Source organism: Delphinapterus leucas, chromosome 15 (assembly GCF_059928025.1).
Source record: "Delphinapterus leucas isolate spDelLeu-1000000601 "Yukka" chromosome 15, BTC_Dleu_Yukka2, whole genome shotgun sequence".
Lineage (NCBI taxonomy): Eukaryota > Metazoa > Chordata > Mammalia > Artiodactyla > Monodontidae > Delphinapterus > Delphinapterus leucas.
The window spans coordinates 87,563,689-87,589,716 of record NC_143143.1 but is presented as its reverse complement, the minus strand read 5'-3'; the positions used below and the strand labels follow the sequence as shown (position 1 = coordinate 87,589,716).

The 26,028-nt window shown below is 51.6% G+C and overlaps 1 protein-coding gene across 9 annotated transcripts in view; it reads left to right on the top strand.

Annotated features, from left to right (window-relative positions):
* The window catches only part of DIDO1 (death inducer-obliterator 1), a 52,468-nt gene that overhangs the window by 15,063 nt on the left and 11,377 nt on the right, over positions 1-26,028 (top strand). For 3 of the 9 annotated variants that reach the window (XM_089897169.1, XM_089897168.1, XM_089897170.1), the window contains exons 2-16: positions 4,897-5,069; positions 5,585-5,697; positions 6,474-7,311; positions 7,973-8,294; positions 10,169-10,447; positions 11,237-11,450; positions 20,147-20,624; positions 20,872-21,031; positions 21,808-21,924; positions 22,081-22,185; positions 22,449-22,584; positions 22,808-23,387; positions 23,772-23,925; positions 24,647-24,736; positions 25,542-25,737. In XM_089897169.1, coding sequence (XP_089753295.1) covers positions 6,476-7,311; positions 7,973-8,294; positions 10,169-10,447; positions 11,237-11,450; positions 20,147-20,624; positions 20,872-21,031; positions 21,808-21,924; positions 22,081-22,185; positions 22,449-22,584; positions 22,808-23,387; positions 23,772-23,925; positions 24,647-24,736; positions 25,542-25,737 — 3,667 coding nt within the window. In that variant the 5' untranslated portion in view covers positions 4,897-5,069; positions 5,585-5,697; positions 6,474-6,475. The other 6 variants (XM_022597720.3, XM_089897173.1, XM_089897174.1 and 3 more) reach the window with 6 other exon arrangements.

Sequence of the window (26,028 nt, the reverse complement as noted above, 5' to 3'; positions counted from 1 at the left end):
CAGCAGTGCCCCTGTGGGTGCTGGAAGGGAGTAGCCAGCCCGGGTGCACTCGGGGCCCAGACAGACCATTGCGGATATGAAAGCAATAGGGTGGGCAGTTAGGGGGGCGGAGCTGGAGGATCAGGGTCCCTAGGAAGCAGCCCCTGAGGTGCCCAGCAGGGCTGACTGTCCTGGGGAGCGACTTACTGTGCCCAGGGTCCTGTCTGTGACCCTCCCCCCCTCCCCCCTCACAGTCACACCCTCTGTCTTGGTTGGGGAAGGAGAGGGGAGACTCCCGTTTGGGGGCCCATCCCAGTGTTGTCCTGGGTATTTAGCCAGACCTGCCCCATCTTGCAGACTTCGTGAGGACAAGAGCCTGTGCAGTTCAGAGGGGCCCTAAGACCCTGGCAGGAGCCTTGTCTTACAGGCACCAACCCCCAGGGTGTAGGATTCAGATAGTCCCTTGCCAGTGTCTGAAGCCATGTTTTCTTGTTCCTTGAGAGACAAGAGGGAGCTGCCTCAGTCCACTCGGGCTGCCGTGGCAAGGACCACAGACTGGGAGCTTTTACACAGTGGACTTGATTTCTCGCAGCTCTGAAGGCGGGAGGCCCAAGGTCAGGATGCCGGGGCAGTTGGGTCCCGGTGGCAGGGCCAGGTGAGCTCTGGGGCCTCTTTCCCAGGGCAGGTATCCCATTCAGGAGGGCTCCGGGGGCACAAACTTGCAGACCACAGCAGGAGTCCATCCAAGGTAGCAAGTGGTTTCGTAGAGAACAGGGAAAGCCTCGTTTCCTCCACCTTAACCTGGACGCATTCAGGTGGCTCTGCTGGTTGTTCCTGAAGCGCTTTTGGAGAGCTGCCCACCGAGGTCACAAGCCTGTGTTTTCACTAGGAAGTGGATAGAGAGAAACCAGAGTGCCCACTGCCCACCCGCAATGGGGGAGCTGGGGTCCCGGCCTCACCAGAGCTTGGCCGAGGCACCAGTCCTGGCGAGCTTTTAAGCAACAAGTTTTACTTTTTGTCTGCACAGACCTGTAGAGCAAAAACACCCAAGAAATTTTGAACAGCAGGTGGTTCCTAGATTTCTCTCTGTAGTTACCGCTTGAGAAGCTCACCGTGCTGTGGGTCCTTTTGCTTCAGTGGAATTTTAATAATGACAGTGTTATTTGGAAAGCAGCATACTTTGGATTGGCCACCTAAAGGACTGCAGTGCCACTTGTGCAGTTGCGTCAGGATGAGCGTGGGGTCGCTGAGAGGGAGCGCTGCCAGGTCGGCAGGATGTCGCGTGTCCTCTCAAATTCCTGGGCGTGCCCTCGTTAGTGACTATCCCATTAATAAAAACGGAATTGTGAAAGAGGCTTTAATTGGGAAAGCTTGCGTTTTTGCCTGTTAGAACCATAAATTGAGTTAGCAGAGTCCGAAATAATGAGGTTATGTTGTAGCATTGGATATAAATTGTGACCGGCAGGTAAGAATTGTTTCAAAATTAAAATTGTTAGCTTTGAATATTGTTTCGGGGGTGTGAGATTCGGAGGACCACCTTGTTTTGCCGCTAGGTGGGCAGGACAGGTGTGAGCTTGTGTGTTATCTTTTTGAGAAGCTGCAACTGTTTTCTCGTGTTTGCTGTGCTGTGAAAATAGGAGCTTCATTGTGGTTATGTATTATATTTTAAAGTATCTCAGAGAAATTCGTCTCCAGTCCATAGAACTAAACATCTTCAGATGGGTAAGAGGCGGGTGCTTCCCGTCGCGAACTTTGTAGAAGTGGAGCCTTCAGACTTACGTGGTTGTAGAGTTGGGCGTCACTCACGTTGTTTGTTTGGGGAGCGTATGTTTGGTTTTGCTCTAAAGAAAATCACTTCTGGCAGCTGAACGTTTTTCAAGGGTTGGATAGTCTGAAGGGAAAATGAAATGGTGGTTTTAGAACAGTTTTGTGGAAGCAAATGTTTCCTCTCCTCTGACACTGAAGTGCGGATATGTGTGACTGCTTGGCATGTATCCAGCACGTTCTTGAGCTACCGGAAATGGTGTGTTTTGAAACCCTTTGGAGGCTAAGAGCTCAGAAGCCCTGTCCAGGGTCACAGTCGGCCTCGTGAGCCGGCCCTGCCAGGTCGGCGTTTGCACTGCTGGCACAGAGGTTCCTGATAGCGCCCCTGAGGGGCCAGAGGTGCCTGCAGCCGGGGGCCACAGAGCATCACCGATGGACTGCATTTTTCCAGGTGGTGTGTGGCAGGCATTTTCTCGAAGATGCACAGTGTGAGACTTGAGGAAAGCAACTGACAATGTTTGTTACTGATGACAAAATTCCAGCTTTAAACGAAAGTTAGCATTTTGAAAAGCTTCTATCTGCCACCCTGAGCTTGATGGCTTCCCAGTAATGAAAGGCATTTCAGGAGATGGGCGCTAACATTAACAGAGGCGTCTCATGTCGTCTAATGAAATGTGCCAGCGTGTGGACTCTGCATGTGTCCAACTGGCCGCCGTGCACACAGGCAAAAGATGTTTTCAGAGTGCGTTACGACGCAGGAAGGTGTGGCGCATTCATGGACGTGGTTGTAGATTCGTGTCACAACTACTTTTCATGTAAATGCGGCGTGTCGAGGTTTGATGTGGTATCAGGGAACATCCACAATTCTGAAAGCCTTTCTAAGGTTTAATTTTGGAAATACATATCCCACATAAGCAACCGCTCTTTGGGGTCCTCAGTTTTTAAGGGTATAAAGGGACCTCAACAGCAAAAAGTTGGAGAGCTGCCTTGGGAGGTGGTGGGCTGCTTCCTGCCCTTGGGTGGCCTGGGGAAACCTAAGGTTTCGTGTTGGTATTCGTAGGTCTGCTTAGGAAATGGAGCCGTTTTCAGCTGAGAGGACATTTGCACTTAGAAATGTAAAGATATAAAACTATCTCAGTGCATCATGTTCGCCTCCAGGTTTTCTTTTTCCCAGTTTCAGGGATGCCCGCCCACCGTTCTCTTCCTCTGGGGAAACGTTGTTACTAGTACGGTGTGACCACCGTTTTGGTGACCTGCTGTTGTGTGTGGACCCACATTTTAAGTTGTGTTAGGAGCATAACACAATTTTTCTTTTTTAACTTTTGCCTTGATCATAGGGGTTTGTTTTTGTTTCGTGACCTGAAATTTTACATTAGAATTTCTGGGAAGAAATTATGAAAGCGATCTTGCAAATGTAAAATCAAAAAAAATGAATCAAAATGAACCAGATTATCTACAATGATATGATCTATTCTGAATAAAGCACTTCATTCCACTTAACAGAAATAACTGGATTTTCCTTTTCTGATTATTCAGAACTCAAATCCAGAGGCATGGGGTTTTTTTGGGGGGGGGTCATATTAACATAAATTTTAAAAACTTTTTAATTCCTGAGAACATCGTAATTTCTTTGCTTTTATAAATGTTCACTGTTGTGAACAGTTTCTCCTGAGAAGTTTCTCGTTTTGAGATGGGTTGACCACATGTGAGAGAGGTGGTGGCCATGGGGGGGTGGGGGTGATCAGAGTGAGATGGTCGCTATCTCTTTAAAAGGAGGTGGGACGGAATGTTTGCTCTGAGGTCACCAAGGAGACCACAGTTACAGGGGAGGCAGTTGGTGTGAGGTGAGGAAGAGGTGAGGTGCGGGCAGGGAGTCCTGGGTCTAGAATGCGAAATGTGTTAAAATGTTAACATCGAGGACTTACCTAGAAACAGAGACACGTTTGTGGAGCAAACTAGGTATCGTGATTGAATGAGGGCACAGGAGGAGAAACATTCTTTAAATATGTAAATACACGTAGATGAGCTGTACCACGGTGATGTTCAATAATCATAACATTAGTCTGAAATCTTTCTTAGATTTTTAACTAAAAGGATGACATAGGTATAGTGTTCTAGGGCTTCCCTGGTGGCACAGTGGTTAAGAATCCGCCTGCCAAGGCAGGGGACACGGGTTCGATCCTTGGTCAGGGAACTTAAGATCCCACATGCAGCGGAGCAACTAAGTCCATGTGCAACAACTACTGAGCCTGCGCTCTAGAGCCCATGAGCCACAACTACTGAGCCCGCATTGCCACAACTACTGAAGCCATGTGCCTAGAGCCTGTGCTCCACAACAAGAGAAGCCACTGCAATGAGAAACCTACGCACCACAACGAAGAGTAGACCCCCGCTCGCTGCAACTAGAGAAAACCCACACGCAGCAGCAAAGACCAACGCAGCCAAAAATTAAATAGATTTTTTTAAAAAAAAGGATTTCTAGGGCTTCCCTGGTGGCACAGTGGTTGAGAGTCCGCCTGCCAATGCAGGGGACACGGGTTCGTGCCCTGGTCCGGGAAGATCCCACATGCTGCGGAGCGGCTGGGCCCGTGATCCATGGCTGCTGAGCCTGCGCGTCCGGAGCCTGTGCTCTGCAATGGGAGAGGCCACAACAGTGAGAGGCCCGCGTACCGCAAAAAAAAAAAAAAAAAAAAAGTTTCTAAATAATGACTTTTCATGTGTAATTTTTTTGTTCATCTTTTCATGTTTTGTTCCTTTGTCTCTGGGTTTTTATTGACCTTGGTCCATCTCAAAAGTAAGATTGTAATTGGAAAGCATCTGGTACCAATTATCAGTTTTCAAACTCTCCTTCCCACTGAGGCCTCTGCCCTCTGCCTACCAGCTTCCTCCCCACCAGTGCGCCAGCCGAGGCCTGTCCAGCCCGCTGCTTTCAGAGTGTAGTCAAAGTATCTTCCCTTCTTTAAAAGTCCTTAAGGGAAGCAGGGGACTTTGTTTTGTGGATTTTGTTTGTTGACTCGCCGAATGTCTTTGTGGGTCACGTAATGTACATTCAAATAAGAGATTGTTTGGAAAGTTTCATGCCTTTTTTTCCTTAAACATGATTTTAGTTATAGTTGCTTTAAATCTTTAAACTATTTTGTTGTTTTCTTTTAGGAGCTTACTCCATGATCACAGTCTCGAGATAATCTGCGTTGTAATCTGTGAATAGTGACCGGCAGCAGCAGTGTTTCGAGGCTTGGCGCTTCCCTTGGACCCTGCAGTTGCATCGGCCAGGTTTTGGTTGTTTTTAGGAAGTCGGAAGAAGCGCCCACTTCCATGTGGGGCAGGTAACATGGCAATAGTGTTAAACGCCAGCAACACAATTTTAAGTTTTGATGTCATGTTTTCTATTTCAAAAGCGGCATTATATGTAAAGAAACTAATGTAACATTAGTATTTGTTTGAAATGGTTTAAGCTTTAGCCCAAGATTTCTTGAAGAGTGTCTAATTGTGTGTTAAGAATCTGATTCAGAGCACTACTTTATCTTTACATGAGTGGTTTTTTTAGTGCATTTACGATGACGTTTTATATTCTCTCTGGTGAGAACTGTATTTTGTAGAGGAGAGTCCTTCCTGCAGAAAGCCTTGGGTGACCAGGACAGTGGCGTGGTCCTTGGTGGCACAGATGCTGATGTCACAGCTCCTGCAAGCTTCCGAGTAGCCTGGGAGAGTGTGGGCCTAGGCCCAGGGTTGGGGAGTTACAGACCTGGACATGGAAATGGGAGGTGACAATACTTAGTGGGAACCAAAAAGAGAATTCAATTGTGTGTGATTTTTAATTTTGTGTATTTTCTGTTTGAAGGTTTTCATTCTGTATTAGTCCTTCCCCTGGGATGGAACATGGCATAAAACCTGAGTCATCATTAGCATTTAAATGTAATTGAAGCCTGCACAGCTTGGGAAAAAATTCTCAAGGTATATACTATCTTTTTCAGGCTTTTTCATTTTAAACAGGAGTGAAGTTTTCACAAACATGACCCTTTAAACAGTCTGTTAGAAAGAGGAGAGAAGAAATATACACCAAAGGTGCTGTGTGGCTTAGTATTTTCTCAGTGTCCCCATCGACTGCTGCTGCAGACCCTGCGCGCAGAGCTGAATGGGCCCATCTTGTGTCAACACAGTCGTGGCTCGGGAATCTGGGCAGGGTTCAGGGTCCGAATCCCCCATCTCCACGTGATCCCTCCAGCAGCGTGGTCAGACGTCTCACACGCAGCTTGGGGCTTCCAAGCACTAGGCCCAGAGCCAGCACAGCGCTCTGTCCACCGAGCTCTGCGGGCAGAACCAGGTGGGCCCCGCGTCTCTGTGCGGGAGAGCCCGAAGCACCCGCCACCCTGTCCTGTCCTGGCAGCACTGCTGCTCGCTTCCTCTTTCCCTGCTACCTCTTGTACAAATCCTTGTCCTCAGCAGTTGACCAGTTCACAGATTTGGTTTGCTAGCTGTGTTTTTCTACTGAACACTAGATACGTAACTGTTAGTTTTCTTCAAGAACCCCCTTGCATCCTCTCAGCGCACTTTAGGAAACGCCTTCGGTTTTTGTAGGTGGAGAATTGTTGCGATTCACTGTGTCTGGGTTTCCTCCGTGCGGGTGTTGCCCCTTCTCGTGCGCTCTCGTGGCTGGTGGGTGCCTGTCCTGGTCCTGGACCGCGGCCCTGGCTGACGCCTGGTGTGGTTTGATTGCATTTCCCCGTTAGGTATGGACGAGAAGGGTGACCCGAGTGGTGAGGATGCGCCCAAGGCCATCAAGCCCACCAGCAAAGAGTTCAGGAAGACGTGGGGGTTCCGGAGGACCACCATCGCCAAGCGCGAGGGCGCTGGGGATGCAGAGGTGGATGCCCTGGAGCCGCTGCCCCGGCAGCAGCAGAGCCTGTCGCTGCGTCGCAGCGGAAGGCAGCCGAAGCGGACCGAGCGGGTGGAGGAGTTCCTGACCACGGTACGGCGCCGGGGCCGGAGGGGCACCCCCGTGTCCCTAGAGGACTCGGCGGAGCCGGCGTCCTGTCCAGTGACAGATGCGGAGAGCGCCTCTGAGGGGAGCGTGGAGAGCACCTCGGACGGGAAGAGCGGTCCCAGGTCTGGCTCCACGGGTGCTAAGGAACGAACGGCCTCCTCGGCAAAGGCCAGAGGGCGTGGCCACGAGGATGACACCTCCGATAGCGACAGTGACGGGCTGACTTTGAAAGAACTCCAGAATCGCCTGCGGAGAAAGCGCGAGCAGGAGCCCACGGACAGGCCCCCCAAGGGCGTCCAGAGCCGCCTGCGGAAGAAGCTTCGGGAGGAGGACCCGGTGGAGACCATGGACGTTGAGGCAGGCGATGCAGTGGAGGGCTCGCTGCCCGTCCCGCAGGAGCCGGAGGCCGACCTGGGGGCTGTGTCCCAGGTGGCGAAAATGGACAGAGAGAGCCAGCTGGAAGGGAGGGCGGCCCCAGGGGGGAATGCAGAGGAACCCGGAGACGCAGTCCGACACAAGCCCGAATGTGAGGTGTACGACCCCAACACCCTGTACTGCCTGTGCCGCCAGCCTCATAATAACAGGTGGGTCGTGGGAGGATGGAGTGGCTGCCTAGGCTTCTGGGGAGAGCCCGAGCTGTGGAAAGTGCCAGAGAGCGTTTTCCATTCGTCTTAGTTTAGAGAGTCCCAGGGTGGCCTAAATGAGGGACTTGTTCTCTTGGGAGAGACGAACAGGTCATTGTCCAAAAACAAAAACAAAAATGGCGTGGGTGGGCGCTGCCAAGAGCCACACCCTCCACCAAGGTGGGGGCTGGCGTGGGACATTGGCTGCCTCGGTCCCACCAGCCACGGACAAGGCGGCCTGGACCAGAGGGGATCTGCTGTCCCAGAGAGCTCGCTGGGTGACGCTGCTCCAGACCGGCTGAGACTGGGCTGTGGTGTGGACATTGGGGCAGCTTGGGGTGTGGGGGGGGTATAGGCGTGGCTGCCCTTCTGTGGACAAGAACTGTGGTGTCAAGGGCAGAGTGCTTCCCTCAAAGAAAAGATGAAGCAAATTTGATTGAATGTTAGTAAAATTGAGAAGGGCACGTGGATGCTCTTTATTCTGTTCTCTCCACGTTTCTGTAATATTTTGGTTTTTTTCATAATAGAATGTTGAAATTTGACTTGTGTTTAAAATTGAGTTGGTCTCTCACTTTCCATTCCTAATACTAATAATAATCCATTCTTTATTTTATCATTCCAGGTTTATGATTTGCTGTGACCGATGTGAAGAATGGTTTCATGGCGACTGTGTGGGCATTTCTGAGGCTCGAGGGAGGCTCTTGGAAAGGAACGGGGAGGATTACATCTGCCCAAACTGCACCATCCTGCAAGTGCAGGACGAGCCCAGCTCTGAGACCACAGGCACGCAGGACTCGAGGTCGAGACCTGCAGACGCCGACGGCACAGACTGTACAAGTATAGGAACCGTGGAGCAGAAATCAAGTGAAGACCAAGGAATTAAGGGTAGAATTGAGAAAGCTGCAAACCCCAGTGGCAAGAAAAAACTCAAGATATTCCAGCCCGTAAGTACCTGTCTCCCAAGGTCAGCGGTAGAGGTGACCGTGGAGCCCTCAGCTGCCATTGGCAGAAACATCAAGACAGGAGCGTTTGTCTTCTGAGATAAGTTAGCTTTTCCCAGGAGTGGCATTGTGCGTGGGGCTGGGCTCTGCGAGCTCCCAGGTCCATGCACCTGCTCAAGGCTGGCAGGCCTATCTATTCTTCCTCTATGTTTGTTAATCATATCTATCTCCTGTGCTGTTATTACTGACTTAACATTTTCCATAAGTGGACTCACTTTTATAAGTCTTCCCTTCAGTTTTCTCATGAATGGATCCTGAGTTTGAAGTGCATATGTGAACAAACAAAATTATTTTTGAGTCACAGGGGCATGTGTGCACCTATATTACCCGTCACCGCCTTGAGAGAACCAGTGGTCTTGTCCCTGCCTCGCAGCAAGATGCCAAGGCCAGCGGTGGTGACCGCACAGCTCCCCAGGGTGACAATTCAGCTGTGGCTGGCACGCCCTCTGTTACGGTGGTCTCCCACTCCCCAGTGCTTGTGCAGCTCTATATTCTCCTTTCCCAGCTCTGTTCACTCGTTTCTCCTGCCCAAGGGCCGTGATTCTTTGTCATGGTTTCCGTGCATCTTGAGAGCTGTCTCAGGCTCTCACGATTGTCCTACTCAGAGCATGTTTTCACCCCAGGCCTTCCTTGAATTGGGGGCCCATGCCGCCCCCACAGCCCGTTCTCTAGCCAGTGTTGGGCATGCAGATGACTTTGCGGTGGCCGTGTCATAGCTCCCCACCGTCTCCCCCTTGCACTGACGTAGCCTCGAGGGCTGGACCATTTAAATTTTACCTGTCATGGGGGTATGAGGAGGCATCGAGTGGAAGTATGATGATAACTGGTAAGGAAGAAGAATTAATGGAAATGTAAGTCAGTAGGAAACGTCATGTTATTGCTGATGTGTTTGAGACTACACATAAAGTATTTTTCTGAGTAAAACTTGGATTCTGTGGAGAAAAAGCAATTAAGTGCATAATTTGAGATATAAGATTTTGCTCAAGTACATTTGAGGGGTATGTTCATGTATGTTATTAGTCTCGACCATCAAAACATGCTCTAGTGATCATGGACAGCTGTGTTCAGCCCTTGTAGTGAACCAGGTTCCTACTGCACGGCAGGCAGCCACAGGCTTGTTTAGCAGCTTAAACAACACACATTTATTAGCTCAGAAATCCAGGCCTGGCTAAGCTGGGTCCCCTCTGCTCTGGGTCTTACAAGATTGCCCTCCAGGTGTCGGTGGGGGCTGAGGTCTCATCAGAGGCTCGGCTGGGGAAAGATCCACATCCAAAAGCTCTGACTTGATTTAGCATGTAAAATATGTCCCGGGCAATTTTTGTGGCATGGTGACACCAAAAAGTTATCTGTTGTTTCTGAGACCCACGTTTAATTGGGTGTCCTGGGTGTCGTCTCACAACCTTGCCCGCCGAGCCTAGGCCTGGGCGCCCTCTCAGCAGAGGCAGCAGTGGAATCCTCTCTCTTCTGGAGGCTCAGTTCCTCTTTTAAGGGTTTTCAGTTGATGAAGTTGGACCCTTTGGACTAACTCACAATCCTCTCACTTGGGATCTTAATTTCGTTGGTAAAATCCCTGCCCATTTGCCCGATAAGGGAACCTACTTGTGGTGTGAAATCCCATTGTGTTCAGAAGCGTGCAGCATGAGTGCCGGGGTCCCCTTAGAGTTCTGCCCTTCATGCGTGGCATGAAGGGCAGTTAAGAACTTGAGGGCCTTACTCAGGGGAGGTAGATTTGTGTGTTTTGAATAAACAAAGGTACATTTTTATTCATAATTTTTTTCATACATGATTAAAAGCAGTAATCTCGGTACCATGAATAGTTGTGTTACAGAGTGCCACAGCCACCAAAGTGGGTGAGTACACTGAAGCCGCGTCTGATCCTGCAGGTCGTAGAGGCGCCTGGTGCCGCCAGATGCATTGGCCCCGGGTGCTCGAGCGTGGCGCAGCCCGACTCTGTCTACTGCAGCAGCGACTGTATCCTGAAACACGCTGCGGCTACCATGCGCTTCCTGAGCGCAGGGAAAGAGCAGAAACCAAAACCTAAAGAGAAACCCAAGACAAAGCCGGAAAAAATCATTCTTCAGAAATGTAGCGTTCAGGTGAGTTGACTGAGGCCAACCATTTGTGTAGTTGAAACCAAAAGCGTCTGGAGGCTACGGGCTCGGTGGGTTGATTTGGAGAGTGTAGGGCACACAGGCCCAGACGGGGTGCAGGCATCTTCACACTGCCCTCCGCCTTGCCCACCAGTGTTCGCGTCAGCATTACAAATAGGCACGTGTTCTCATGTTTTCCTTCTCCGCCTCTAGCCGAGGGATTAACTGATAGAAACATGGGAAGCGGCTGCTGCACGGAATAGCTCTCCACCCACACCAGCCCCGCCGGGAGGAGAGCGGTCCCTGTTGGAGTCTGTGTGGGGAGTTGACGCGCAGGCAGCGGGGTGGCAAGTGGGTTCCGGGGGTGCCGCACTGAGTTCCTGGTGGGGTACAGGGATGTCGTTTGGACGCCTGTCCTTTCTCCACGTGCTGTTGTGTCTGCAGCTCCTGCCTGTCAGTGTTATTTGGGCGCATTCTCACACAGGGCCCCGGCCCGCCGTGCTCTCTGCCTTGCTTCACTGCCTCACTCCATGGCCCCTCGGTTATCCTGGCGGCCTAGCACCTCATCAGGATGCTAGGATGACGGGTTATTCTGTCAGGGACCTTCTCATCGCTCGGATGTCGATGCGGGCCTGCTGGATGTGGGGGAGGAGCCAGCCCTCTGCTGAGCAGATGCAGTGTATTGGGCTTAGGATGGCCCAGGAGCTGATTGAGTCGTGACCCTCACTGCAGAGTGAAATGAGCAAAGGTTAATTTCTGACCTCATTAATGATTGGGGCTTTACTGATTATCCAGGCAGGCATTAAAATCTCTTCTGTGCACAAGAGACTGGCTCCAGACAAGAAGGAGAACACAGCGAAGAAGGTGGCGGTGGTCCCTCCAAGGAGTGAGGTCCTCGCTAAGGAGCCGACTTGTGAGAGCAGCACGCCGTCCTGGGCCAGCGACCACAATTACAATGCAGTAAAGCCAGAAAAGACTGCTGCCCCCTGGCCGCCACTGTTGTATAAATGTATGTATCACCCGGGGGGAGCTCTGGACCCTTCCCGGTCTTTCTGGACGGCCGTGCACTCGGGCCTCTCCAGAGCTAGGAGTTCTAGCCGTGTTTTGTGCTGCACCTGCAGAGATCAAAGCCCTTTCCCAAGTCCAGGAGGCCTCCTGAGCCCCGCGTGCCCATCCTTAGTCTGTCGGGACTTCTTGTCAGTGTTTCCAAAAAGCTGTACGAGCCCCATTGCTGAGTGTCTCACCTCTGACGATTGATGTCTTTAATCGCTTTTCTTTACTATCAGTCTCTGGTAAGTATGTGTAGTGTCTTCGGCAGAATCTGACAAGGGGGCGCGCTGCCTGGCACTCAAGGTCCGCCGTCATCCAGACGTTCACCACAGCGCCGTCACCGCGTGGGCTCTCCACGCGGGGGCCTTTCCACACAGTCTGCTCCCAGCACACGTGACGCCCACTTCCTTGTATATTGTGGGAACCTGTTCCTATTAGCACAGTAGTGTTGTGGCTGATTTTCAGCTGAAGCATGAGTTTCAGGAGTTACGTTATTTTTGACGGAACCGGAATTTTTTTTATGTCCAGTTCACATACTACACACAACATAAACACACATGCCAGGCTTGAAGGCCGTTTACCCTGCTTCCTGTGCTTGAAGGTAAGTGAGCACAGTGTCTCTACTCTGAGCAGCACCCAGACCAGGAGTCCTGGCGTGCACTGCTGGGCCGTCCCACCCCAGGCTTCAAGTTCAGACAGACCTTTGCAATCCCAGATGAGATCACGCAGCTTGAATCTTTTCTCTTTCTTCTTTTTTTCAGCTCATTCTCCAAAATTAAATTTCAGAAATTTAAATTGCTCTGGGGCACATCTTATTCTTATTCTATGGTTAAGGTCATTTTGTGTTCAGTTTTTATTTATGCTATCTTTTATTTATACTCTTGCAACTTTTTTTAAAAGCACAAGAGGTTAAGTGGCCCCAAATTCCAGGATTATAGCCACATGCTGCTTCTTCCTCTCAGCCGGCTGTTTAGGCCAGTGGCCTGAGGGAAGGCCTCATGGATGTAGTGTGGCTAGAAAACTGCATAACTAGATGCATTTTGAGAATGTAAATGACCCAAGACCTAAGAAATGGAGTTGCAAGTAAACTGCAAAGCAATACTGTGTGTGTATATATGTGCATATCTATCTATTTTATTTATTTTTGGACTTTCGGAGCGAGTGGTTAAATATGGAGTTAACCAGTTGCTGTATTAAAATGAGTCTCAATACACCTCAGGTCGTTTGAACCAAGAACTTCATGCTGACAACGTGTCGCAAATACCCATCAAGTTATAGCACCTCTACACAGTAGCGCCTCTACAGGGGTTACGAATGGACCTAAATATAAGCATCGCCCAGCTGGGAAGGGGTGGGGAGCAGTCACGTTGGAATCCTGTGCTAAATGTTCTCAGTTGGTTATAGGCACGTGACAGAATAAAAGGAAAACCAAGGTGTAGCCACAAAACCCTGGGTGATTGGTTTCAATTCAGTTAATTTCCATCTCTGTTGACCAGAATTGGGAGACTGCCCCCAGGCTCCGAGTGTGGAGTCAGATGTAGGGCGCACAGTGAGAAAGGAAAGTTGGCGGGAGGGGTGGGTGCTTACTCATCCCCAGTTCTGACTTCCCGGTTTTTGAGGGAAGACTGGGGTGGAGGGGCGGGGAGACTTGCCCCCAGGAGGTGGTGGCTCTGCTCACAGGCGGGGTTTCTCTTCCCTCTGCCCCACCCTCCCTCTCTGCACATCAGCTCCTCACTGATCACCTTCCCAGCACATTTACGTCTCAGAACTACATGGATGGATAGCCACAGCTTCTAGCCTGCATAAGGGACATGCTTTTGAGCTAGTTGCTTCTGATCATTTTTTGTTATCCCAGAAATGTCATCTTCCCAAAAGATGATTGGGAGGAGTGTAAAAGGTCGCTGGTAAACACCCGACTTCAGCCTCGGTGAGTAGCAGCTGTGCCTCTGCCTCTTCCCCAAACCATTACTTGACAGTGGCAGTGGCTGTGGACCTTCCCCGGGTCCCCACACACAGGCACAATGGGAGGGGGCCCCTCGCACACACTCAGCAGAACCCTGCATCCCCACCAGGGCCCCCGCCTGCCTCCCTGGCTGCAGAGCGTGGTATGTTTCTGGGTGCAGGTGATGCTGGGACAGCTCTTAGGAAGGGGGCGTTTTCCACGTTGACCTGGATTCAGGTCACATCTTGGGTAGATCCTTGGGCAGCCAGTGTGCTGCCCCTGGAGGTGCTCTGCCCCCCACCCCCTTCTCCCAGGCCATCGGCGCTGGCCTTGGGTTGTGGGTTCAGGGCAGCCCTTCATGAGCGTCACGGGCAAGACCTTGCTACACAGAGGCTCTGACCTGCTTCTCTAGTGGGACAGTCAGTAGATCTTCAGGTCCTCAGGGTGGTGGGATTAACACGTACTTGTTCTCTGATGAGTTTTTTTTTTTAATTTTTCAGAGTTTCTGAAAACAAAAACAGTGTAACTCATGGAAACAATTGCCATTTTATTTCCCCCCAGGTCACTGTGTTTCTTACTCCTCCTCATGGTTCCTCTTCATTTCCTCTCCATCGCCTCTCATTACTGTCCAGGCACAGGCACGAAGAGGGCTGAAAACGTTCTTCGAAAGTGTCCCTGGTTTGTTAGGGTTTGGAAGTGGAATTGTGATAGGCATAGGCACATTTCCCCATGTTTGGGGCTCCCTAAATGGCCCTGAGATGACTTAAAACTCTGGGGACCTGAACAAAGTTTGACTGGAAAATCAGATTTCTGCAGTTTCATGTAGCTTTGAGAATTGAAATGGGGACCCCTTGCAGAACCTGTGCACCCAGGTCCAGTGATGTGTTAGCATCCTGCCCCGATGTGAGCGTTGCCCCGTGGTCCCCGTGTGCCACGTGTCCGGTCCCCGTGCTGTGGCGAAGTGGATCTGGGGACGCGGGTTTCACAGGGATTGGTGGTGTGGGTTCCGGGAGCACGCTTCACAGGTAGTAAGAGAAGACAAGTCCCACGGTGAGATAGATGGGCGGGGGGGTGGGGGTGCCTGGGACCCAGGGGTGTTTGGTAGAAATGGAACGGTGGGAGAGGCATGTTTTATCAGCTGCACGAGCTGTTTTTATCTGTGTCTTCCAGATCTTCAGTGGCAAAAAAATGTGGGTGGGGACAAAGCAGCCTTGTACATCTCACCAATCTCCTCCCCCCATTTGGAGAGAGAACCAAACTTGTCCTGATAAGGATTTACCTTGACAGCTGTTTTTAAAGTTATCCAAATAGCTGGAATTTTCTTGGTCATTGACATTCTCTCGTATTTTTAAGTGTTTTACTTTTTACAGTTTTTTTTTTTTTTTTAATAGCCAACTTCAGAAAATTAGTGCAGGGGAGGTTTCGCATGTACATGTACTTTTTCTGACAGAGACCCTCAGATGTATCCTGGATGTATCCTGGCTGCCCCCCTTAGTTCTTGTGCTTTAGCGGGGGTGGGGGTGGGTAGAAGTTTCTAGCAGGATTGGTCCTGCTCACCTCACCTGCCCTTTGGCCTTCATGTGGCCTCTGGGGCTCTGCATCTCCTGTGGCACTGTTCACAGGCGGTCCCGCGGCAGAGTCCCTTAGGTGGCATCGAGTCCCTTAGGTGGCATCGAGTCCCGAGGGTTCTTTTGAAGATGCAGCTGTAAACCCTCCCACACGGTGTAGGAGTCTCAGGTATATTTGAAGCTGTGAAGTAATGTTTTTGATTTTTTGCGTGTTGCACATCACCGTGCACGTAGTCATAGTCTTACCTTCTGAAAGTTAAAGAAGTAAACCTGGAAGATCGATAAGGAGGGTTTCCACTTTGATTTCTGTCAACGAAGGTCGGGGCGTTGCCATGCACCTGGAGGCGTCAGCGAGACGAGCACAAAGGTAACGGCCGCTTAACCCGCCGGGGTCAGCAGGTGCCGCGGGCTCTGTGCCCCAGAGTCTTAACACGCCCCCGGCCCCATCATGTTGCTTGAAGTAACAGGTGATGCAGGCACAGATAACGGTTAAAGTTGGACCTTGTCAGAGTGGTGAAAGTGCCTGTTGGCGGGTTTTGGAAGTGAGGGAAAGCAGCAGCTCTACTTCCAGCTGAGTCTCAGGTCTGGCGGCCAGTCCCCACCAGTCCAGTTGGCGTAGACAGGAGAGTGGAACGCCTGCCTCACACACAGCCTCGGCCCCGTTTCCTTCTCGTGGTTCATGCTGAGGGATGATGTGACCATTTTTTCCATATATTACCAGTCCAACATGAATTGGGTTTTGGTTTTCAAAATCTGTGAAACTGAAAACAAGGAAGGGTCCATTTGCCTCCGGAGGTGTACTTGTTTTTTTGCAAGCTTGTTATGGCCAGTTCTATGCACCTCTCTTGAGGTGTAAGTCGCTCAGATACTGCACATCAGTAAGAAAAAAGTCAATCTGGACAAGCCTTGTGTAGCCCCAGATCATGGCAGTTTGGCTGTGGACCCACATACAGACCCCTTAGCGATGGAGAGCAGCTGGCACGAGGGCCCCAGAGATGGAGATCAGGCCTCCCAGGTCTTCAGTGGGGATTCTCTCTGTTTCTGTGTAAGCACAACTTTAATTCTCCAGGAATAATTCACTGCAGAATATTTAAGCAAAGGCACAAAAGCAAAATGTTCTCTCTTGCTACTTGAATTTTCACACTAGGAAACGTCTTGACAGCCAAGAAACAAAGTTGAAATGAGAAACGTCTTCGTACACGTGTCAGGCTGAGCTGAAAATAGAGCTGATGTCACAGTGAGCAGAGCCCACTCCCCCCAGCCCGTGCTGCTCCACTGTGTTCTCTGAGCCCTGGCTGGTCCCGTTACGTTACCCGGGCCTTGTGGCGGTAGCTGCCTCGCCTCGGCCTCACCACTGAGCCTGGGTGGATCTGGGGCCCTGTGGGAATTGGGGGGGCGGGAGGGGACGTTCCGACCTGCACCACGTGGGCTTGCTTGGCGCCTGGTCACATAAGAAGCTCTTTGATTTCTTTGGCATTTACAGCCAATCGTTCTGAGTAGTGTCTCTCCCCCTACCCCCATCGTGTCAGTGTGACTGAAAGCCTCATATCTGGGGATTTTTAGGGTAAATTGGCACCTCTTTGGGGCAGGACAAAAGGTATAAAGCAGTGACCGTCCCTCAGGGTTTCTCACTGGTCCCTGTGAGGGGCCACCTCGGCAACGGCTGTCACTGGGCGGGGGCCGCGCGATGCTGTGCGACTCGGGCTCCTGCCCGGCGCTGGTTCCTCGTTCTGCTGCACAGCACTGGCTGCTCGGAGTAACACAGCTTCCACTCCCGTTTCCTCCTGTCCCCACCAAGGCCCACCAGTGCCACCCAGTGGCCAGCGATGCCATAGCACCAAGGCCCACCTTGCCGTGTGTCAAGGCCCCCAGTTTCATGCTTATTGGGAAGTTAGCCAATTAGATTGTTGCTGGTCCCTGAGCGCACCGGCCTGCCTGGTTCCTACCGGGCTTCACCACAAACAACTCGTTTCCAGTATAAACCAATGGCCAGACCCAGCAGAAACGACGTCATCTGGGGCGGTGGCATGGCCACCGGCCAGCCTTTCCTCCTGTATCTGCTCCCCAAGACAGCACCTGGCCTGGAGCTTGGGCCACTCTTTTCCCCATAGGCAGACCCCGGGATGGCCCAGACTGGGTGTACACTCCCAGGAGGCCGTCTGTCCGGCACATGGGCAGGTGGTCACCCTGCCTCGAGCTGGCAGCACTGGGGGCCTGCCACTGCTGGAGCCACTCTACCATGGGGGTGTGCTGCTTTCCTGTTCTAGAACTGGTGCTTCGTGGTTGGTTGGTTACGCCTTGCTTTTCTGTGAATGTATACACATAATACAGTTAAAAGGGAATTCGGATGAATTTGCAAATCTGATTTTAGCTCTACTCAGAAGTAATGCTTCTGTCGCTGTCAGACACTTTGGCACTACACGGTGTCACCGCCGTTCCAGCAGCAGCTAACCCACATCCAGCTGACAGTGGGACCAGATGCAACTGTTTTCTGTTTTGAGCATTTTTCCTCAAAGTAGGAGAGGGATAGAGCTGACTTGCTGTTGGGGTCCACCAGTTCCCACATCTTAGCAACTTTTTATTTATGTAATTATACTTACATACGCTCTGAGATGCAGGTGAGGGATGATGAAAGTTGACTTTTAAAAGCCAGAAGCAGCTAATTTTATAGAAGAGCAGCATAATGGTTAAGGAAAGCCATCCTCTGCTTTTTAAATAGATTACATTCATTTACTGTTACCTCTCTTGGATAGCAGGTCACTTTAATCACCTGTACTGTGAATGTCCTAAAAATAAGCTCCTGGCTTCTGTTTTCCCTGAATGAGAGAAAACACCGGTTAGACCAGTGGAAGCGTTGATCTTAGGGAATGAATGTTTTCGAAGTCAACAGGAATTGTCACTTGAAACAATGTAAATGTCACATGATTTGTTTGAGGCCCCATCATGGGTGCCTCACTGAGGATTCTGGAAGCACCTTAGGCCAGCTTTTTACAGTTGTTTAAAAGTGTGCCACTAAAATCTCAGCAAAGTTTGTAAAAAGTCAGTGACTGAGCTGGTCTTAGGACTCGATTTTAATCCTGACGGGTTCCTTCATCCCCTGCTGGCAGTCACAGCTGGCACCGCGTCCTGCTCCACTCCGCTCTCGTTCCTTCCCCCAAGAAGAGGGGCTGTCCATTTCATTTAACCTAAGCTCTAGCAGTCGTCCTCCCCCCCCCCCCCCCGCCCAGATTAGGTGCTGTGGATCCTGTTAGCCAAGGCTGAGCTGGTAAAGATAAGTTTCCATATACTGAGGTATGGTAGCGCCTTAGGAATATGGATTTGAGCTGATGAAATAATATACGTAGAATCATAGTACTTAGTTCCTATGACGTCCCCAGTTCCTACTTTGTTAGCTGTGACTTGCTGACGGGACGTGGGTGACAGCCAGCGGGGTGGTCTTGGGAAAGGGCTGCTCAGCAGGGAGTGGGTGGTCTTGGGAAAGCCTGGACAGCATAGCCCCGGGGGTGCCGGCACATGTGGGGCCAGTGATTGGGACACAGTGGACAAGGGGACATGAGGTCGGGGGGTGCTCTGTGAGATGAAAATTTGCAGTCAGGGTTGTTGCTTGATGACAATGAGGTACTTCTAACATGGTTCTAAGTTTTGGATGTGTGTAGCGCTGTTGCAAACTTTGTAAAATTAGGTAATTTCGCCTGTACTGTGAAATGGAAAAATCTTGCGGTCCCTGGACTTTTAACACCTGTGGCTGAACTGACCTGACCAGTGCTGGAGGAAGGCAGTCCTGAGGGCAGCACTCTGGCCCTTTGCCAGGATGGTCACGCAGGGTGTAGGCTGTGAACGCCTTGGGGGCTCTTGTGGGGTCAGGCCTTATTTGTAGACAGGCTCTCACCTCTCTCCCCAGACCTCAGATTTTCTCCCTGCTTCACTAGGACAGTTGCAAGAAGCACCGGCAGCTGACTGGAATTGGTGGGTCTTCAACCCCTGCGTAAAATTGGAAGGCTGCTAGAGTATCTCGAAGTCTCCTGTTTAGAATCTAGGGGCTCACTGCGCTGTGGGTAGTTTGAGAAAAGCCTGCACCTGGGGAGGCGGCTTCTCCGTCGGTCCTGTGTGACGTGGCCCTAGGTGGTGTCCCTGTGCTCTCCTGGCTTGCTCCCTGGACCTGCCTGCCCCCACCCCCACCCCGTTCTGCCCTGGGTCCCAGACGTTCTGGGAGGTGGGCCTGAGCGGGGCCATCTGGAAACATGCCCCTGCTCTCAGTCACGGCTCTCCACGTACCTCTGCTGGGCCGCACGTCCCTAAGACTGAGGAACTGGTCTTAGGATGAATCTCCTTGCTTGCCACTGACTGTAATTCTGATGGTCTGATACGGGATTAGGTGTAATCGGTCCGCGCGAAGTACTGGCACAAAGACTCATTTTAGCTTTTGGCTGTAGTCCTTGTTTGCGTTGAAAGTGCTAACCTACTGTCTTACCCAATAGCGAGCTGCAGCTAGAGGGGTGTGAATGACAGCAGGTGGCGTTCCTGCCACCCAGCTCCTAGTGTAAAAATAACTGGTCTCCCCCCATGTTGCAGTTTTCTGCCAACATTCTATATTTTATTAATGTCACCATGTCCAGTTGACTTTTGTCCAAGAGGACGGTGAACACCTGTGAGCCGCTAACCCCAGGGTGGACTCTCGCTAGTCCTTCCAGTGCCCCACGGGCCCCCGAGGTGGGGCTTGGATATGCATTCGAAGAGAATGTGTCTGATCCACCCTGGAAAGATTTTCTAAGCTCCTGTTCACCAAAAATTGCACTGGGACTCTCCATGAGAGTGGTCTTTGAAATCTATACCTTCTCTTGATACAGCAAAATTTGCCCTTCGAGTTCCAAGCTAAGCTAACGGTTTAAATCAAGCCTTTGATAGCTTACTGGTTTATCGGTTGAAGTCAAAGTTTTAATAGTAAAGCATTTCTCTCTGAAACAAAGTATATTCGCTTTCATAAATGTTGCTGGTAGCCCTTTTTACACTCCTTTTCTGAATTTAACAGTTACTTTAAATCTGTCTCAGTGATGCCGGGTTATTAGCTTTGCTGGTTTCGGGTGCACGTGCTGTGTGGGGTCCCCTGCACCCCTACCTCACTAAGCGGGCCCCTCTCCTTTGCAGCCGTGAAGGAGGACAGACGCGCAGAGGCCAAGGTGGCGGTGGCGGCGGTGCCGAAGAAGGCGGCTCCTCCAGGCTCCTCGGGGGGCAGCAAGCAACCCTCGCCCAGAAATCTCCTTCCAAAGAAGTCCCCTCCTTTTGCAAACGCGGCAGCAGCCAAACCGGCCATCAAAAAGACGCCACCGGGTTTCAAGGGCACCATCCCCAAGAGGCCGTGGCTCTCGGCTGCCCCCTCCCCCTCGGGCAGCGCTCCCTCGGCCAAGCAGGCAGGGCTGGCACCTGTTGCTGCCACGTCTGCTTCCAGAAAGTTTCCCAGCTCCGCTGCTTCGGTGGGCGCCATCAGGAAGCCTGGGCCCACCTCGGTTCCCCTGGCCTCTCCAGCCCCGGGACGCCTGGGCCCCGCGAGCCCTGCCTCGTCACAGCCAAATTCTCAAATTCGGCAAAACATAAGACGCTCCTTGAAGGAGATCTTGTGGAAAAGGTGGGCTGTTCCACTTTGTTTCTTAAATGTTAAAGTGGAAAGTTTTCCACGTAAAGGGTGGTTGTTTCACGATGGCCCCACTGTTTAAGAAAAATGTCACATGTGGGACTTCCCTGGTGGTCCGGTGGTTAAGACTCCGCGCTTCCACTGCAGGGGGCACTGGGGTTCCATCCCTGGTTGGGGAGCTGAGATCCCACATGGCATGTAAGTGCAGCAGTTACCGTGGGGTTCTTTTCATTCCATCTAGAGTCACTGACAGCGATGACTTAATCATGACAGAAAATGAAGTAGGAAAAATTGCACTGCACATCGAGAAGGAGATGTTTAACTTGTTCCGAGTCACAGACAATCGGTACAAGAGCAAGTACCGCAGCCTCATGTTCAACCTCAAGGATCCCAAAAACCAGGTGCGTGTCCGACCGTCAGGAGAGGGGGCAGTCCTGGCCAGGTGCTGCCCAGGTCTGGGTTAGGGCAGTGGGTCCCCCTGCAGCTGTGGGTGAGTGGCATGCTGTTCCCGTGGGGCCAGGCGCTCGCCCGCTGAGGTTCTTGCCACCCGCGCGCCTGTGTGCCTGCCGGGGCCCACGCTGTCTGGATCGGCCTCTTGACCTCTTACCTGTGTTTAGAAGCAGGGCACATACTCTGACTTTCCATTTTGCCTTGTTAACCCCCTGGCAGAAGGGATTTCTTCTACCTTTGTCCCTAACACTGTACCTTCTTCAGTCGATTGTGTTTTCTGTGAAGTGGTCTTTGTAGCAGGGTCAGTGTGGCAGGATACTCGAGATCAGCTGCCCGACCTCAGGGCCCTTGTTCTCTGAGCATCGATGGGATGCTCCGGGCCCTCGTCCTGCTGCGGGGCAGGGGCTTGCCTTGCTGCCCATCTCCACATGCTCTCTAGTATCTTAGAGGGGTTTTTTTGTTTTTTGTTTTTTTTTTTTTTTTTTGCGGTACACGGGCCTCTCACTGTTGTGGCCTCTCCCATTGCGGAGCACAGGCTCCGGACGCGCAGGCTCAGTGGCCATGGCTCACGGGCCCAGCCGCTCCGCTGGGATCTTCCCGGACCGGGGCACGAACCAGTGTCCCCTGCATCGGCAGGCGGACTCTCAACCACTGCGCCACCAGGGAAGCCCTCTTAGAGGGAAGCCCTCTTAGAGGGAACGAGTGAACAAGAGATGTTTGTTTACAGGGGCTCTTCCATCGTGTTCTGCGTGAAGAAATCTCTTTGGCAAAACTTGTGAGAATGAAGCCAGAAGAACTTGTCTCCAAAGAGCTTTCCATGTGGAAAGAGAGATCGTCAAAGCCTGTGAGTGCCGACGGGAGAGGCGGCTGCGGGTGCCAGAAGCCTGACACCAGCGCCCCCACCCCCACCCCAGAGTGAATTAATAGCCCTTTGGCATGAGAGAATCTCTTTGGGAAAGAAGGGCTAAGTCTTCACGTTTGTCTGTCTTTTTCATCTTAGGTGATGGAGTCCAGAACTAAATTGCATAATGAGACTAAGAAGCCAACCGTTAAACAGGAAACTCTTCCCGATATGGAAGATTCTCCGCCAGTATCAGATTCTGATGTAAGCGTTTAGGATTTCCAGTGCTCACGAGAATTGACTAAGATGATCCCGTTCCAGATGTTGTTAGGTGCCTGAATTACTGGGCAAGACACTGAGCTGACACAAGTGTGTGTAGTTGTATTGCTTCTCAAGTACTTGTATTCAGTAGTCCTTTTTCTCTTTTTTCAGTGGTTCTTAATCACATGAGATGTTTCTTCCATGGGTGCTGCTAATTTGGAGAGGGGGTGAAAGAGAAATGATCTTCCCTGCTTCTTGTGCTTTAGGAACAGCAAGAATCGGTGCGGGCGGCCCCCGAGAGGAGTGCAGCACCGCTGCTGGACCTTGTCGGCAGCATGCTGCAGGACACGACCGGGCAGCACCGGGCGCACCTCTTTGACCTGAATTGTAAGATCTGCACAGGTGAGCAGATCTTGGGGGAGACTGTGGAGACCCTTCTCGGGACAGCTGCATTCAAACCAGGTTACACGGTGGAAAGGCTAGAATCGTTTCTTCAAGCTTAGGAAGTGAGCCCTTGCCTTTATAGTGGTGGTGTTTTAAAGCAGTGATCGTCTGTCTACCCACGGGCAGGCTTTGGTCTCGAACGTGTGGGATTTCTCACGAAGGCCTTCCTTCTGTTCTCCAGGTCAGGTTCCATCGTCGGAAGATGAGCCAGCTCCGCAAAAGCAAAAGTGGTCAACTTCTGCCAAGAAGGAGGACTCAAAGTCCAAGCATGACAGCTCTGCCTCTGAGCCCGCTCTCAGCTCAGCCAATGATGCGGCACCAGAAACTCTGCCTGAAAACGCCTCGGAGCCAGACCTGGAAAGCGCTGCTCGCGCCCATTTGGAGGGAAGGTCCCTCCCGGTGCCTCCAGAGGACGGCCACCCCGAGCCCTCTGCCCTGGAAGGCGCCCCCTGCCCGGCCCCTGGGGGCGGCGGAGTGCTCACCACAGTCACGGTGTCCGGCCGAGACCCCAGGACTGCACCAGGCGGGCCGAGCACGGGCACGGCTCCCTCGGCAGCCCGCCCAGACAGCGCCCACCCAGCGGAGCCCCGACAGGACGTCCCGAAGCCTGTGCCGACCTCCGTGACGGTGCCCAAGTCCATCCTGGCCAAGCCGTCCGCATCGCCCGAGCCCAGATACCTCCTGTCGGTGCCACCGTCGCCAAGCATCAGGTGCGGCCCCCGTGTGTGGTCTGAGCAGCTGAGCTGTGGCCTTTCTTTCAGGTGAACAGGAGCAGTAATGAGTGATTCAGTCGTTCGGCTCTGAGATCCACCCAGAAATACAACTCTCCTCAATTTTCTATTTTAAAAAGGCGTTTTTTTAAAGCTTCAGTTTTAGGATGACTAATTATCACCTTAGAAATATAGTTCCTGAAAACTGGAATTTAAATTTACAGCCATCCAGTTTATTGCCTATATAGTTTATATTTCTTTGACCAGAATGTGTTTATATCATTATGATTAAGGTAATTAATTTGAAAAAGTAAGCTATCAAAACTTGCAGGAATTCACTTTGCTTTTATAAACACGTTAAATAAATAAATAAATATTGGGGATTCTTTGGGCAGAGAGAAAGATTCACGTATTTTCTGTGGTTTTGTTTTACAGCATCTCAGAGTCCCGCTCCCCTCCAGAAGGCGATACCACCCTCTTTTTGTCTCGACTTGGCACCATTTGGAAAGGATTTATTAACATGCAGAGTGTAGCGAAGTTTGTCACTAAGGCGTATCCTGTCTCTGGATGTTTTGATTATCTCAGTGAGGTTAGAACCAGGAGGGAGAGAAGTGTGTGTGTGCGTGTGTGTGTGTGCGTGCACGCGTTTTCCACGGGCACTCTGGTCCCGCGCTGGAGTCAGGCGTGTGACCACCTTCCTGCTGAGTGTCTGGACGCGCAAGCACCTCTGAAGGCAAAATAGGGGTTGCCGGGCCGAGTCAGCAGGTTACACGGTTTGGACAGTGGCGAAAATTCAAATGAGAAATCAGACCCTCCACCTTTTCTGAAAAAGCTGAAGCTTGTCTTCCTTCTCCCTCTGTTCTCTAGAGCTTGTGCAAAACCAACCTGGGTGTGCGTGTGCCCACTGCAGGTGTGGCCAGACACGCATGACCTGCCTTGGTGTGGAGGGGCACACGTGACAGGTCTTTTATTTTTCAAACTTAACAAAACAGCACTAGCATTTCAGACTTAACAAAGAGTGCTCAGTCACTTCTGAGACGTACCTGGATCTTTATGTGTGTTCATAAAAGACAACAGTAAAACATATTGCTAACTGTCACCCTATTTAGCAGAAGCTTATCCTCCTGCCACCCTTGGGTTTGGTCACTCATAATCCCGGATGTTAGTCAGCGAAGCAACATTTGACACAGTTATTGGTGCTTTGTTTGGGATAGTTGCAGTTTTCTTAGTTGTGAATCTCGGGTAGTTTGGGGTCTCTCTGTGACCGCCACGGTTCCACCGGCCATTTAATCAGAGTTCATTTCACTTAGGACCTGCCCGACACGATTCACATCGGCGGAAGGATTGCCCCAAAGACAGTCTGGGATTACGTCGGCAAACTCAGATCTTCAGTGTCTAAGGTACCTGCCCACAGTCTGATCTCTGCACCCAAGGAAGAAGGGGTTTGTTTACACACGGCTCTTTCTTTGACTTCTCGTCTTGCGCGTTAATACTTGAAATGTCTCTAGTTCGTGAGATATTGCAGGTGAACGTTTAAGTTGATAGCTGGCTAATCTGTGAAGGGGTGTCTGAGTAGCATGACGGTGGAAGCTTTGTGAAAGCGCATGTGCAGTTCAGAGTTAGAAATACAGATGCTCTGTCCCGTCTTGTCTGAGCTGATGGAGCAGAGGTGGGGGGAGGCGGCTGGGCTGGAGTCTGACCCCCTGAAATGCGGACGCAGCTGTGTGTCTGCATGTGCAGTGCTCTTTGGGGGGGGGGCTCTTGTTTTCACTGGGGTCACAGAAGGGTTACAACCCTGGTCTAGTTCAGCCCTCCCGTTTCCGAGCTGCGGGCAGCTCATCACACGCTTAGTGGTCACTTAGCTCTGTGTCAGACACTGCCCCAGACTGGCCCTGCACACAGAATACCGCATGAGTACGAGAGCCCCAGGAGGTGGGCCCTGTGTTGAGGACAGTGGGGCTAAGTAGTTTTAAAGCGGTTCCTCCGAAACCAAGATCAAACCCAGCAGTCTTGAGACTCGGGCCTGTGTCCTCTTCACTAGCTCGTTGTTCTGATGTGTTGGGCAGCAGGGCTGTGACAGTCAGAATCAGAGCTGGTTGCTTCTCTCCTCGCTTCCCTCCTGCTTTTGGGGCTTAGGTGCAAGGTGAAGCGGCTGCCTTTCCGAGAGGCCGCAGGTCAATGCTCCCCGCCCTCTGTTTGTTGCAGGAGCTGTGTCTGATCCGCTTCCACCCCGCGACAGAGGAGGAGGAGGTGGCCTACATCTCTCTGTACTCCTATTTCAGCAGCCGCGGCCGCTTCGGCGTCGTGGCAAACAACAGTAGGCACGTCAAAGACCTCTACCTGATCCCGCTGAGCGCCGCGGACCCTGTGCCCTCCAAACTCCTGCCCTTTGAGGGACCAGGTAGGCCCCAGCCTTCTGCCCACACGTCCCCCCCACGCCCTGCGGAGTCAGTCCCAGCGAGCTGCGTGCCTCACCCAGACCCGGCCTTTGGCAGCGGAACTTGGGAGCAGGGGTGAAGTAGCGTCGAGCTATGGGACTTCCTGGATAGTGGAGGGTGGCACCGGAGGTCCCCTGAGGAAGGTGTGAATTGTCTTAGAAAAGTCCTGTGAAGAGGGACAAACCTGTCCGGAGCCCGCCCGCCTCGTGTGAGCAGGGTGTTGGCGGCAGGAGCTGGGCAGTGCCGGGAGGGCG